General features: G+C 45.9%; 1 protein-coding gene across 1 annotated transcript in view; it reads left to right on the top strand.

Annotated features, from left to right (window-relative positions):
• Window positions 1–1,959: 1,959 nt before the first annotated feature.
• The window catches only part of MKX (mohawk homeobox), a 59,539-nt gene continuing 45,951 nt past the window's right edge, over window positions 1,960–15,547 (top strand). Inside the window, exons 1-4 of the mRNA XM_024116396.3 lie at window positions 1,960–2,147; window positions 3,915–4,074; window positions 12,173–12,326; window positions 12,757–13,092. Coding sequence (XP_023972164.1) covers window positions 1,960–2,147; window positions 3,915–4,074; window positions 12,173–12,326; window positions 12,757–13,092 — 838 coding nt within the window. The remainder of the gene's footprint in view (window positions 2,148–3,914; window positions 4,075–12,172; window positions 12,327–12,756; window positions 13,093–15,547) is intronic.

The following is a 15,547-nucleotide window of genomic DNA, read 5'->3' as shown; positions in this document are numbered from 1 at the left end:
GGCGGCCGAGGCTGGCCCGAGGTCTGCGGGGAGCCGGGGAGCCCACCTGGTTCGCGGGCGTGGGGCGGGGCGGTTCCGCAGGGAGGGAGCTCCCCAAGCCACAGTGTGGAGTGAATCCGGGTAAGTGGGGAGCACGGGAGCCGAGAGGCGGCGCTGGGGACCGCGCGGGGACCCAGCTCCCGGCCCTTGGCCGCTCCTGCCGCCTGCAGACGCAGCCGCGCCGGAGTCTGTGGCTGCGACCTCGGCGTGGGCTTGGGACAGCGGGGAGGGCCCGCGTGGCAAGCTTCGCGGCGCAATGGCCGGGGAAACACGCCGTCGCCGACGGGAGGACAGGGCTGAGGTGTGGACAGACAGCGGGGCTGGGAACGGGTTGCTTCACAAATAGAACAGCCTGAGCGCAAATCACCGAGCGCACCGATTTAAAAGGAAAAACAAGGCGGCTACTGACGCCTCGAACGTGGGCTGCGAGCACGGACCTTTGCTCTCACACTGGCCGCGGAGGCTGCGCGGACGGCCCAGACACGTACCTGTCTGCGGGGGGCAGCTAGCGGAGGTCTGACTTCACCTCTCCGCGAGCACTGACCGGGGCCGTCGTTTAATCTCTGCGGTCACAGCCCGACACGTCGCGCGTGGCCGCTGCTGCGATGGCCGGAGGGCGGGGCGAGCGTGGGCACCCGGCGTGGGTGCGGGGGCGGCCCTCGCCGGGGCGGGGCGCGGCGCGGGGAGGGGGCGCCGGCCGTGAGGCGGGGGCAGCTCGGAAGCAAAGCGAGCTGCCCCCCAGGCGCGAGGCAGGGAGGTAGGGCGGGCTGGGGCTGCTGCGCGCCTCCGGGCGGTCACCCGGCTGCTCCGCGGCGGCGCGGACCGGCCCCCGACGCTCACGCGCGGCGGGCAGAGGCTCCGGGCCGCCGCCACCCGGGAGGTGAGCTGGCGGCTTTTCCCGACGGGGGCAGCCGCAGGCCCGGCGGTGCGCGGACCGCGGCGCCTCCTCCCGCTCCTTAACGCCTTCGCAACTTCTGAAATGGTTCCCGGAGACCCCAGCGAGGGGTGGGTGTGGAAGGACTCCGAGCTCGCGGCTCGCACCCGCGCTGCGGAAGAGGACAGCACTGGCCACCGGCTCGGGGGGGGGGGGGCGGGGGGCCGGACCCAGCGCGTCCGGAGCGGGCTGCGGGGTAGTAGGAGACTCGGAGGGAGGGGAGAGCATGGTGAATTTGTCCCTGAGGCCACTTCACTTTCTAGCTCTGGAATCTGCTAACTTTCCTGCCCTCACCCCCACCCCAGGGGCTGTAGCCGGAAAAGGGACGCAGGGGTTTCAGCCAAACCATCCAGGATCTAGAAAACATGCAAATCCCCGAAATCCCAGTGCGGCCTGGGACTCATTGACTGGGGTTTGCGAAAGTGGTTGTTCATGTTCCCCCCCAATTTTTCCTTTCTTCCAACTCCTCCTTACGACCCCGAGTGGGAGCTCTGAGAGGCTTTAGTCTTCCGTTTCAACTGAAGAACCCCGCGCGGCCCCGCGCCTGCCCTCCGCTTTCCGGAGCGGGCTTCATCCAGATTAAAACCAACTCAGGCAAGGCTCCTTGAGGAGTCACTTTGCTGCGCCCCCGCGGATTAACTTGCCGGTTGAGCTTCTTTGGGGGCTGAGTGGCCGGGGCTAAGAGGAGGGTGGGTACCTGCCCCGGGAGCGTTCGGGGGCGGGTGACGGGCGTTGCGGCGGAGCGGTGTAACCAGCCAGGGGGAGGCGGGGGTTCCCGCGTTCAGGTGCCGCGGCGCCGCTCCTCCCCTGGGCTCCGCAGCCCCGCGCCGCGGCCAGGTTCGGGGCTCGGGACGCTCAGGAGGGTGAGCGCTCTCGGCGAGTAATGTACTGCATCTTGATTTCCTAGAACCCGAGCCCTGCGGAGCTCCCGGCGGCCCGGCCCCAAGGCGCTGCGGCCGCGCCGCGCGGCCCTGCCTGCGCGCGCCATGAACACCATCGTCTTCAACAAGCTCAGCGGCGCCGTGCTTTTTGAGGACCGCGGGGCTCCGGAGCGGGAGCGGGGCGGCAGGCCCTACAGCGGCGTCCTGGACAGTACGCACGCTCGCCCCGAGGTGGGCATTACGGACGGCGCGCCCCTCAAGGACAACCTGGGCCTGAGACAACGGAGGACCGGGTATGCGCACCCTCCCGGGGCCCCCCGCCCGCTCCGGAGAGGTGGGGGCGGTGAGAGGCGCGGGCGTGCTGGTGACAATCGGGGCCTGCGCCTTAGGGCCCCCGACTTTTCCGGGAGGAGCGGTCTCCGCCTCCTGGATTCGCGCATTCTCATTTTAAGGGAGTAGTTGCTCAAAGTGTGGGGGTTCGATTCGTCAGAAGGGCTCCAAAGAGGCTCGTTGGAAACCGAGGACACCTGAAACCGCCTCTTAGTCCTCAGATGCCCGGACCTGGGGGCGGGGGTTACGTGCCTCTCTCCCGACCGCGGGTGCGGACGCGCGGCCGCTGGGGAGGCAGAAAGGGCTGAGCGGGATGCACGGGCGCAGAGCAGGGCCAAGCAGTCGGGGCTCCACCGGGGCTCCCCCCGAGCCCCCCCCGCCCCCCCAGGTCAGGCCAGCCCCGTGGGCTTCCCCTCTTATGTCACGACAGGGCCTTGCATCGGCCAAGGTGTTGGGAAGGTCGGCCCTCCGCAGGATGCCGCGGACGCGCGCGCGGCTCGGCGGGGCCCGCCGCGAGCCCGGAGGGGGGGGGCGGGCCGCGGGCCTGCCGGGCCGGGTTTCGGTTTAGCGGCCTGAGGGGCTGCGGGGGTGGGGTGGGGTGGGGTGGGCGGGGGCGAGAGCTCGCGGGCCATCAGCGGCTCCGGCTGCGGAGGAGGGCCGTCTGTAGCCCCGCCACGTCCCGCGGCTCCGGGAGCGCCCCGCGGGGGGAGGGGCGGCCGTCCTGGCCGGTCCACCTGAAAGATTGCATCAGCTGCTTGTTGTGCGGCGTTGCTGGTTAAGGAAATAAAGATTAGGTTTCGTCAAAATGTTACTACCAGTCCTCTCGGATGGAATTGCATTTCAAAGTGTTTAAAGAGGCAGAAGCCCCGGAGGCTGCGGCGCAGGCGCGTGAGCCTCGCGGAGTGGCTGGGCGCGCGGGCGGCGGCGCGGCGACACCTCGCGGAGCCGCTGGGGAGCGCAGCGCCGAGGCCCGGCTCCCGGCTGCTTCCCGCTCTTCCTCCTTGGAATATGCTTTTCCCGAAGTCTTTTTACGTTACCCGGTGGGACAGACCTTCCATACTTTTAAGCTCGCCCTTTTGTCGTGAAGAGCCCCCTACAGTGTTTTGGGTTTTGTCTTTTCTCTTTTTCGTGTGTTTTTCTTTTCGGTTCTGCATCTTTCCTCCACAAACCCCTTCTTGGAAAGCTTCCCCTTTACCCGAGGATCAAAGGGTACAGGGGAGAGCTTGAAGAGAACCAGGGCAGCGGGGCGGCCATCACTCCTTGCTTTGTTCCCAACGTCCAGTGGGCGACGGGAAGCCCCGAGCGGCGGGCATGAGTCCCTAAAAGAACATTCGAGAGCCGGCCGCAGCCACTACTCATCCGCTGAGGCCAGGGCCCCTGGAGGGCGCGGTGCAGGCGGGCGAGGGAAGGTGGCGGCCGGGCTGCGCAGGTCTGTGGCTTGAATAACAAAAGACCTTCCTTTAGATCACCTAAACCTCTAATCTCTGGCTTCAGGATTTCCCCCTTTTCCGTATAAACCTGGCGGCCTTCGCCGCCCCACGCCTGTCCTGTGCCACCCGGGCCGGCCCCGCGCGCCCTGACCTGTGGGGCGCCCACCCCTGCCTGGCCTCCGCATCCGGGCGCGCGGGGCCGGGGTCGACGCGGGCTGAAGCGCGTGCGGACCCGGCGGCCCGGCGGGCGGCGCTTGGCCGCGCGGCTCACCGGGAACCCCTCCTCTCCCGGTGTCCCAGGGCCCGGCAGAACGGCGGGAAGGTGAGGCACAAGCGGCAGGCCCTGCAGGACATGGCGCGGCCCCTCAAGCAGTGGCTGTACAAGCACCGCGACAATCCGTACCCCACCAAGACGGAGAAGATTCTCCTGGCGCTCGGCTCGCAGATGACGCTAGTGCAGGTAACCGCGGCCCACGAGCCCCGGCCCTCCCTCGGCGAGGATGAGCGGCGGCTCTGCGCCTCCCGCTGCTGGGCACGGGTGGGCCCCAGACCGGTCGTCCGGACGCTGCGGCCGCTCTGCCTGAGGCTGGTGCGGGGTGGGCCCGGGGCCGGAGCGGGGGTCTGGGGAGTTTCTGCGTCTCCGACCGTCTTCCGGAGGCTTGGCGCAGCAGGGGTCGTGTGGCGCTTGCTAAGGAGGGTAGGGCAGAGGCGAGCGCGGAGCTCTGAGAAGGTGTGCGGGCCATGCACGCGGCTGTGGCTCCAGCGGGCACTACCCCGCAGTGGTTTGCGTCGGGGTCGCCCGAGGGCTCGTTAAAACACACACTGCCGCCGCCCCCCACCCGGCCCGGAGTTCGCAGGAGGTCCTGGCCCGGGACGGGGCTTTGTATTTCTAACACGTTCTTGGGGTGATGCGTAAGCTGCTGGCCGCGCACCACACTTTGAAAACCAGGCAGAAGGGCACCCCACATTGGGGTCCCATGTTAAAGGTCAAGTTACAGGGTACCTTTCAAGTTGACCGCTCCTGACAGAGCTAGTAGGTGGGCTGCAAGGGCCAGAAGCGGGTTTGGGAGGGTTTTCTTTTTTAATAAGAGGCACCCTGGGCCTTAGCTAGACTCCACGCGGCTTTGCTGGCGGTATCTTTGTCCTTGGGTTAAGGGGCAGATCTCAGATGGCGGGTACCTGGTCAAGTGCAGAGGGGCGGCCTAGGCTTGCTCCATCAATAGCGAGCAGTGCTGCTGTGCACAGGTTTCCCTCCGTGGCTGCACCTGGTGCTGGCAAAACCCGGTGAGGTAGAGCGCGTGCTGTCAGCCTTTCGCAGGTGATGCAACCAAGGCAGGAGAGGGCTGTGTTGAGGGGTAGAGGTGGGCCTGGAAACGCCGCGGGTCCATACCACGTGCTCTGGCCGGCACACCAGTTGCCTTTCATAAATGCAGTGACGTGAACTTTTATGCGCGCAGGCAGAGCAGATTCACTCAGAAAGAGGAGAGGAGGAGCTACCTGAGCTGAGAAATCTCATCCGTTGTAGTAGCCCTGCGTCACTACATTTGTGAAACTTTGGTCATTCCGTGAAAGGTATAGTAAGTGAGAACCCCAAAGTAACAGGGAACGTTTAACTAGTAGATAACATAAAAATTGCTTTCCAGAGTATTTAAGATTGTCATTTTAGGAATTACTAGAAAGTTGGACGAAGCATGAAAATTGACTTGTACTCAGACTTATTAAAACTATAATATGCATTTTTCTGCTTATTTTCAGAATACAGTTGTAGAGAAAAACAAACATCTCTTCTGCTTTATATTAACAGGCAATAGTATTAATAGTGATTTGCTGCAGCACTGGAGGGGAAAATTAATTTAGTGTTCTTGGCTTAATATCTGTTTAACACAAAACTATGAACTTTCAGTGATTTTCAAAAGTAGTTTTTAAGTAAATAATTCCAGCCAGAAAAACTTAAGAAAATAAACGCATACATTCAAATTTCACTTTAAACTGGTATGCTATTTATTTTCAAAATACATTAATTTATAGAGCTATTTGAATAGTTCACTCTGATGTCAACAGTAAAATATTAACTTATTGATTACGTAGTTCCATGTTTAATACTTGCCATTCTTTCATATAGAAAGCAACAAATGTTTATGACATATTTAGGACATTTTTAGCTACGAAAGGTATTATTTGTCCTTAGCAGAGACATTTAAATTTTCACCTGCGGTACAATCAATACAATACAAGTTGTATTACAAGTAGCAATACAAGTAGCTGTCATATTCTAATACAGAATCAAATTATTCTCTACCTGTAGTGATAGTTCAAATACAAATAATTCTTTTTGCGTTAAGATCTTGGTAAGACTATTGCATTTTTCTAATTTACATGAAGTTTTTGTTCATGTAATGAAAGTCTTTCCCATTATATTTTCCTCACAGTAGTCTTCAGCAAATAAAAATGCAGGTATGTAATTTTTAAATGGGGCAAAGAAAGATAATTATTTATAATTATAATTGATACCTATTTAATGATTTCCAAGTTTTATAATAAATGAAGTTGGTTTCTGGAACTTTAAAGTGATAAATGGAAAGCATCAAACGTATAGAATAACCAAGGGACCCTTATATACCATTCAGGTTGGGTCCACCTCTTCTCCATGAGACACAATGGAATGTCTGTGTAAGAAAAAATATATATATATTTATGAGTATAAGGGGTTTCTATAAGTCAGACATTTATTAAACATCCAAAGCAAATTCTGACTCTGTGGAAACCAAATAAATTATGTCAATACATTTCACTTCTGGGGGAAAAATATCAAGCTGTGATCTGAATAAAGCTTTTGAGCCCTGCAGATTAGACCCGTTTCATGAATCAGGTTCTCCCAGTGAATAAATTTCTCCTGTGGAGTCAGCCTTCTTGAGAGGAGTGATCATGTCTTCTTCATCTTCATCCTCCCATTTCACCCCAGCCCAGTACTTTCCATATAGTAAACTCTTCATACATGTTTGCAGACTGAATAGGTTCTCACTGGGGAATACTACCGTAATCACCATGTGACTTCCCCAAACATATTGTGGAAAACTGGAGAATGTCTCGAAATCAGACTAAGATATTCTAGTTTTAAAATCCATCTCATTGTAGGGAACACACAGAGGGAAGCTCGTTAACTTTAATGGTACATGTTAGTTCTACAGAACAAGCATATAACTCACCTTATTATTTTTAGTATATCTGGAAATATGTCATATTTTAGTCAATAGACAAGTATGGAGTGTTCCCCTTATTTCTAGCTCCAGTCTCTATTTCTTGTTTATTATAATATCTCCTGGCTTTGCTTCTCATAATTTATATTACTAAGTTGTCAGCATAATTATTTTATTCCTTAATACAAGGATGTCTTTTATTTTTGAACATTTCTTTTACCCTTCATATTTCCCTTTTGGTTGTGTGTCAAGCTATCAAACCTTTCATAAGCAGTACTTTTGCCTTATTTTGCTACTCTGAAGGGTGTAAAACTTGGTCAGCAATCTCCATTAAGCCTGGAAACAGAATGCTGAAACTTTAATGAGGGAATTTTTTTAGGACGACAGAAATTACTTTTTCTGATAAACAGAAGCTCTAAGGACATAAATCAACACTACATTTTGTTCATTCCTGAAAGATGAGGCAGAGAGAGGTATTTATGCAGCTTTCATTTTTTTTTTCTACTCACTAGACTTAGCAACTTGTCTTAATTTACTATAACTGTTTGCATTATTAATCTGCCATCTTCCTACTAAGATATAAGCATTTTTATAAAATTAACAGGAAGATGATTTGTGTATATGTGTGTTTTCACTTTAACCAACCGAAATACTCCATTTTGCTTGGTTTCTATGACTGACCGTTGTTCAAACATTATAAAAATATACTCTCTACTCTCAAAATATAACCAGCTTCATTGTGGAATAACAGATATGCAATTGGGGTTTTGTATTACTGTAGGATATGGAGCTTACCCAGGGAATAATTGCCCCTGAAGAAGTTTTTTAAAAGAAGGGCAGATGGGGGCTGTACCCGGTTTCAATATTTCCCATTGTTTATGCGTATATATTTAAAATATATTTATGTTTTTTTCTGGATTATAATAGTGAAATGATTTTTTTTCATGATCACATTACAGAGTGCAATGCCAGTGGAGTTTGAGACTACATTTTAGTGATTGGATGTTAATGCTCCCTTTTCTTACAGTAGAAGTTTCCAATTCCTGTGCTACAGCCATGTACCATTTGGTTACATCTGCTGTGTTGCAAGATTTTGCCCCTGTGTTGACATAGCTTTTGCTTGGTATGGAGTGCTTCTGCTGAGATGTGTGTGTGCTTATCAACTGCAAGAATTATGGCTACTGTTAAATATTCAACAAAATCTCAGATTGGTCCTTCTACGTTATTCTCAGTGTCAAACTACATGGTGTAGAAGTGAGGTGTTCGATATTTCAGTTGAATGACTGAATCTGCGTTGTTAATTCTATGTGTTCAGAGGTGGACAGATGCCAGAGTATCCCCTTGGGTTTACTATAATGATTGCTCTGCCAGTGTGATGAATGTAAACACTGCTGCGTAGGATGAAAGCTACTTAGCTTTCTCTTCTAGCTTCTAGACATTTGGTTCTCTAAGCCTTCGCTATAAAATGCAGTGTTTTTAAAGCTCTGAGTTTGATGTTAAAATGCTGTTGCAGAACCTATCCTTGGTAAGGAGGCCTGTTTCATGTAAAATAGAATTTCAGAAGAATCTGAATGATAACCTGAAGGAATCCATAGTAAGTTAAAGGTAGAAAATTTGAACTGGTGCTTTTACCTTCAGTGAAACAGATGGCGTTTGCATCAGTTCATCAGGAAAAAACTTGTGAGATGATAATCGTGCAGATTTGTTCACCAACTATTGTCTGCTGTTTGCATGACTTAGCACAAGAAGGTATTCAACACCCCAGACTATATCCAGCCCTTAGGTTGTACTGTAAAGGGCTGATAATAAAACACTGGCAGAGTAAATGTATAAGTAGATTGGGTGCCGGTCAAACTTATGAAATCAGTTTGGAAACAGCCTGTTAGACACCACCAAACCTTTATGGAAAACCTTCTGATGTATAATTAATGTACTCTGTTAAGATCTATGAGTGTACAAGACGTAGAAAACGATACGGCTCCTATATGTGAAAAGCTAGTTAATGCCGCCATGACATTTAAAGGTCCCTATTTTTGTATGTTAGAAGTATAAGTATATTGATTTTTTAAAAATTTGAAGTCCATCGCGTTTTAATAAAAATATGAAGAGTTTCGTAAGAATTGGATTTTACACTATGCGGTACTGTGTGTTGGTTGTATTAAGAGTTAAGGTCAGGGACTCCCCTGGTGGTCCAGTGGTTAAGACTTCGCCTTCCAATGCAGGGGGTGTGGGTTCGATCCCTGGTGGCGGAGCTAAGATCGCACAGGCCTCGCGGCCACAAAACTGAAACATAAAACAGAAGCAATATTGTAACAAATTCAATAAAGACTTTTAAAAAAAGTGTTAAGGTCAGTTAAGATTAAGATTAGCCTCTGAGTTATATGATGTTTAGTAAAGAAAGTAGCAAAAAAAGTTTGGGAGTTGGATTCTAATAACTATAAGTGACATAGGCATGGGGGAAGTTGCAGGCTGTCCTCTGCGTGCAAAAGGAACAGAGAAGGACGTAAAACACCTCTCTGATTGCTGAAGAGAGTGGTGGTCAAAAGCAGAAGATAGGTTGGTACCAACCATAAAGGGGATGAATGAACACTTTTATAGGAGAGCATGGATGACATTCACAGATCTTAATTTTCAGAGTTGGCAAGGATGTCAGGAACCATGAAGTTCTGAAAAGATGAATGAGTTATCTAAACTCACACAGCCTGGTTTTGGCTAAGTCAGAACAGGAAACCAGGTCTCTTTCCATTATACCACAGTTAGAGGATGACAGGACATGCATGAGGATTTGAAGACGTTAAGTAAGTAATTAAATCATAACGGTGCATCAGCACTTGAATTTGATGATGGTTGTTAAGATCCATTCAAGAGGATAGAATGGAAGATAGGGAAGTTCGAAAAAAATACTGTTCTAAAATTCCCAGTTGGTACTAATGAGGACATGGACGAACATTCTGGCCATGACTTGGAGAATAGAGGGAGGTTTGAGAGGAAATGGGCCAGGCATTTCATGCTTCCATAGTGCAGGTTCACCCATGTATCATAGTTAATCACGTATAGCTCTTCACTTCTAGTCCTTCCGTATGTGCAGGGGACAAAGTTTATTCATTCCTAGCACTTAATACCATGGCTAAAGCACAGGAGCTACTCAGTTTGTGTTTGTTGAATGAATAGTCGCAGAAGTTGTCTGTTTGTAGACGTTGGAGGAGACTGAGAATTTAAAGTCAGACTAAACCATAGTAATTAATAGCACAGCTTGGCAGGAAGAGGGGTTGGTGGAGTCTAAGGCTTCTGAAATGCCGTGTTAAGATATTATACCACTGCACATAAATTTGAGGACAGTTATCATTGCTTAAGACACAAAGGGAGGTAACACTGAATATATATTATATATGATATGGTTTGTGCATATATAAACTGGGGAAGACTACCATGTTTTACCCATGGGGAAAAAAAGAAAAAAATTATAGTTTTGTTTTTTCTTAATGTAGGATTCACCACAGGTTCATTCAATAATTAAGGCTTGAGTAATGTGCAAAAGTTGTGTATTTATAGTATAAATTTTAAAAAGAAAAAAAATTCCAGTGCAAGCATCACCACACAAACCATTAATACACTGTGGAGTCATGTTATGGAACAAATTGGTAGAGAAACGTAATGCTCTTTCCACTTTTCATCTTTTTAAAGGCAAATATTGGCCTTTCATGTTTTTAATATATATTTTCTGATGATAGCTTGATGTTTAAAAAGAAATGTCAAGTGCCATTTTAGCCTCTAGAAATCCAGCAGCACCTTAAACAAAAACAATGGAACTAACCTTGTTTTGCAGTGTTCATTTCTTTGCCATCACCTATTTGGAAGCCCTAGATTTTTAGCTTAAAGCTGGGTATTATTTGGCTTTTTTCTCTCTCTCTGCTTGTCTGATTGCTCTGTCTCTGACTGCTTTGCCAGCTCCTACCTCCTTAATTGCTGGAGGTTTCCAGGGTTTGGTCCTTGACCCTCTTTTCATTCTGTCTGCTCTCACAGCTTCAGCTCTCACCTCTGTGCATTTGACCCAAATCTGATCTTCCTTGCCCTTAGATCTCAGATGCCATTTTTATTTTCTTGCTGCACATTTCAGCTGTATGCTTTTCTAGTACCTCAAACTAAACATTCCCAAACCAAACGCATCATTTCACCCTCAAACAATTCTACTTTCTCAAATTGGCGCTATCTTCTCCTCTTACACAAGTTTGATAACTCAAGGGCATTTCTTTCTTCCTTCTTCGTTACCTACCACAGTGTCTCTGGAATTTGACTTATATTTGATCCCGTGTCTTCTTTGTTGGAAACACACTTCCCGACCCATTATCCCTGACCTATTCCTTCAAAATCTAGCTTAAATTCTTCGTGAAGTCTTGAGTCACATCAAAGTAACTCCTCCTTCCGTTGCACTCCGGTAACATTATATTTTAATGCGTCTTAAGCCATTTATCACATTCTTTCCTATATTAGTTATTTGTTTTTTAATTGAAGTAAGTTGGTTTACAATGTGTTAATTACTGCTGTACAGCAAAGTGATTCAGTTATACATATATATACGTACACACACACACTTCTGAAATGCCGTGGTAAGATATCATACCACGTTATATTCTTTCCCATTACGGTTTATCACAGGATATTGCATATAGTTCCCTGTGCTATACAGTAGGACCTTGTTGTTTATCCATCCTGTATATAAAAGCTCACATCTGCTAATCCCAAACTCCCACTCCATCCCTCCCCCAAACCCCTCCCCCTTGGTAACCACCAGTCTGTTCCCCATGTCTGTGATTCTGTTTCTGTTTCATAGTTAGGTTCATTTGTGTCATATTTTGGATTCGACATATAAATGATATCATATGGTATTTGTCTTTTTCTGATGTACTTAGTATGATATCTCTAGGTCCATCATGTTGCTGCAGATGGCATTATTTCATTCTTTTTTATGGCTGAGTAATATTCCATTGTATATATGTACCACATCTTCTTTATCCATTCATCTGTTGATGGACATTTAGGTTACTTTCATGTCTTGGCTGTTGTGAATAGATACTAGAGTTATTTGTGTACTCTCCTACCTTTCTTACTAGACTGAAAATTTTATGGCAAAGCCCTTCAATATTTTTTTAATTCCCAGAATACAGTTAGCGCTCATTCTGTGTAGTAAGTGCTCGGCACATTTGTTGAATGAATGAATGATTGGATATAAATGTCCAATACTGTTATGTCATGAGAGTATGTAATGATCAGAGATTATGAGAGAGGCTTAGGTCCTTTCTGGGAAAGTAAATGTATGATGGGTAATTTTTTTATGTTAATTGAGAAATAAAACTTTTTTAGGTGTCAAATTGGTTTGCTAATGCAAGACGTCGGCTTAAGAATACTGTTCGACAGCCAGATTTAAGCTGGGCCTTAAGAATAAAGTTGTACAATAAGTATGTTCAAGGAAACGCTGAGCGGCTGAGTGTAAGCAGTGATGACTCATGTTCTGAAGGTTTGTTAGTATTTTTATCTTGCTTTCTTTGCTCTGCCTTTGTAAGGGGACATTCACTTCAATTGCTGTTTTTAAGGTTGATCCCACAAAACATGATGGTGCCATAATGGTTCTTTTTTATTGCATGAGGTAACTTTATTTTTACAATACTGTAAATGACCAGCCAAATTATGGCTGCTTCCTCTTGTTCATAGATTTATCATGTGTCAGAATAACATTTTTTATGAAGTTCATTAAAATTAACATACCAAAGGGAGAGATTATATAGATTCCTGCTTTCCTTTGCCTAAAAATTAATCTTAAATATCAAAGATAATTTTATACACTTTAAATATTCTTCCTATATATTTTTAAAATCATTAAATGTAACAGTTGGGTGGCTGGGGAAAAGTATGTGTAAGTACTACCTGGTGATATTTTTCCCCCTTAGATGGAGAAAATCCTCCACGAAACCACATGAATGAAGAAGGCTATAATAATCCAGTTCACCACCCTGTGATTAAAAGTGAGAGCTCAGTCATAAAAGCTGGAGTGAGGCCAGAGTCACGGGCCAATGAGGACTACGTATCGCCCCCAAAATACAAGAGCAGCTTGTTGAATCGTTACCTTAACGACTCTTTGAGACACGTCATGGTCACAAATGCTGCCATGATGGGAAAGACAAGGCAGAGAAACCATTCAGGATCTTTTAGTTCCAATGAATTTGAGGAGGAATTGGTATCTCCCTCATCGTCAGAAACCGAAGGCAATTTCGTCTATCGCACAGGTAAGTCTGTGCTTTTTGTGATACCTTGTTTAAAACAGAATTAAAGCTGCAGCAGAGGGCTTTCTTTTGACAGGTGTAAAGGCATAATTTTTTTGCTTGTGCATCAGATTATGTACACATGGCCTATAATTCAGTTTGAAAGCTTTCATTTTGTTCTTAATTAGCAGATAGGCTTGTTAGTAGATGATGGTTTACTGGGAAGTTTTCATCCTTAATAAAAAATTTTAATCTTAGTGATAAACATTCTTAGAGGAGATATGTATTGGCTTTATGAATAAATTATAATGGAGGAATATCCCAGATTATAACCAGCCATGCAAATACTCTGTACTCCATCTTTTTTCTTAAGTTCTTTGGTTGCTTATAGTGATGGAAAATGAACACAAACTAGCATGGGTGCCAAGACGTTTGTGAAGGAAACGTGGCTTAAATTGCTTTGGAAATTTTACTTTTATTCCTGAAACGCACAAGTAGGGCTATAAGTAGCTTTGAAATTTTTGCTTTTAGTCCGGAAATAGTTAATCAATTTCTACCTGTCCACAACTTTCAGATGGAGTGGCAAGTTTGGTAAAATTTTCTGTCTTGACTTCATGGCTTCATTACAAAGGATTGTGTGCCCTACATCTGGTGTAGGTAGACTCCAGGGCCTGAAAATGCCAGGCAGTGAGATTTAGAAATGTTACCTCTGGAATTAATAACTTCAGGGAGCATGCAGCCCAGCCACATTATGTCACAGATAAGAAAGCCCCGACCAAGAACACACAGCGAGTTACTCTTCTCCAGATCAGTGGTGTAGCTGAGCCTGCACAAGAGGTTGGAGGAGCGTAACTACTGCTAGACGACTATTACCGCTATTATTATACATACTGCCACCAGTCATTTATTGAATAGTTGTGATATGCTAGGTTCTATGCTAAATACTACACAAGTACTACTACATTTAGTCCTTATAACATCAAGGAGCTTGATATGTGAACAATAGAGCTTTATAGAGAAATTTAAAGTTGGTCTGTTTAATATATCCTTAAGGTTATTTAGCCAGATATCTGATTTTTAAGTATCTACAAATATGTACAAGATCTATGAGGATTCAGAGGAAATCTCAATACATTTTTGACTTAATCTCATTTTCTGTTTGTATCTCCAACTCCAACAATGGAAACAACTCCAAACACTTAGAAATACATAGCCTTGTAAATAATAAATTGGGTCTAGGAAGAAGTAAAAGATGCGATAAAAGATAATTTAGCCAATAATGAAAAATTTAAAACTATCTACTAATACCTAACTGACAGAACTTGTAAGTAATTCAGAATGTTTGAGAAAAAGGAAAATAAACCAAGTCATTCAAGTACAGATAATTGAAAAAGAATAAACAGAAAACAAAAAGTGGTAAAATGGAAGGCTGAAAAATAGATAAATAAATCAAGAGTTGGCTCTTTTGAAGTCAGTAGTAAAAAAAACTCAAGCAAAAATGGACACAAATTAAAGTTGGAAATAAGAAAGGATTTAGCAATCATTATATAGTTATTAAAAAATATTTTTAAAATTATGATAAAGTACTATGCACAATTGTTTGACAGTATACTGTATGCAAATGTATGGATGAAGTGAATTGCTATTATCCACACAAATTATTAATTCATAATAAGAAAAGGTTTAAATGACTGCTAATGCAGGAAAAATTAAGGTTTTTAGTAAACTCAGTTCCCCAAACACTTGATAGATAACTTGACAGATCCACTGGATTTTTTTTCAAACTTTGAAGAAATAATTAATTCCTATGCTTTATACATTTTGCTGGAACATATAAAAACATGGTAAGTATCCCAGCTTTTAAAAATGTAAATGTTATCCTCATCCCAAACCAGATTAAGATAGCATAAAAGTCAAAATTTTTATTTGTAGTACTGATACTGACTATGAAACAACATGGGAAATATTGTAATGTTAAGTGAAAAAAATTTAATTGTGGATACACTGAGTATAATTATGACAAGTGTGTATGGACAAAAAAAAGAAAGATAAAAACAATGAAAATTACAATTTGATGAGGGGGTGTAATTGAAGGACTGTTGTTTAAAATTTTTTTTCTTGTAAATTTATGTTGCCCAGTAAAAACAAGGTCACGTGCCTATGAAATTTCCCCAGTGTGTTGGGTCTTCTGAAAATCCATGCTCTTTTCCAAGGTGACAAAATGTAAAGTCAAAGAGGGACTAGCATGCCTGTATAGCTGATGCTTTTCGAAGTGAAGTAACTTGGCCATGTGTTTTTATTAAAGCATTCCAAATGCACTTGGTCCGTGTCATGGACTATTCATTTGCCAAATTCTAGTTTTAAATCAAACCTATCTTTTAGTTATGCAAGCAATGAGATGGCAGCCTAGACACGTAAACTTCTGGATTTTCGTGCATATGTATAAGCTTAAAAAGAACAGAATACAATTTTGGGGTTT

This window comes from Physeter macrocephalus, chromosome 11 (genome assembly GCF_002837175.3).
Source record: "Physeter macrocephalus isolate SW-GA chromosome 11, ASM283717v5, whole genome shotgun sequence".
NCBI classification, from domain to species: Eukaryota; Metazoa; Chordata; class Mammalia; order Artiodactyla; family Physeteridae; genus Physeter; species Physeter macrocephalus.
Note: the sequence above shows the minus strand (reverse complement) of the source record. Positions and strands in the feature narration are given on the sequence as shown.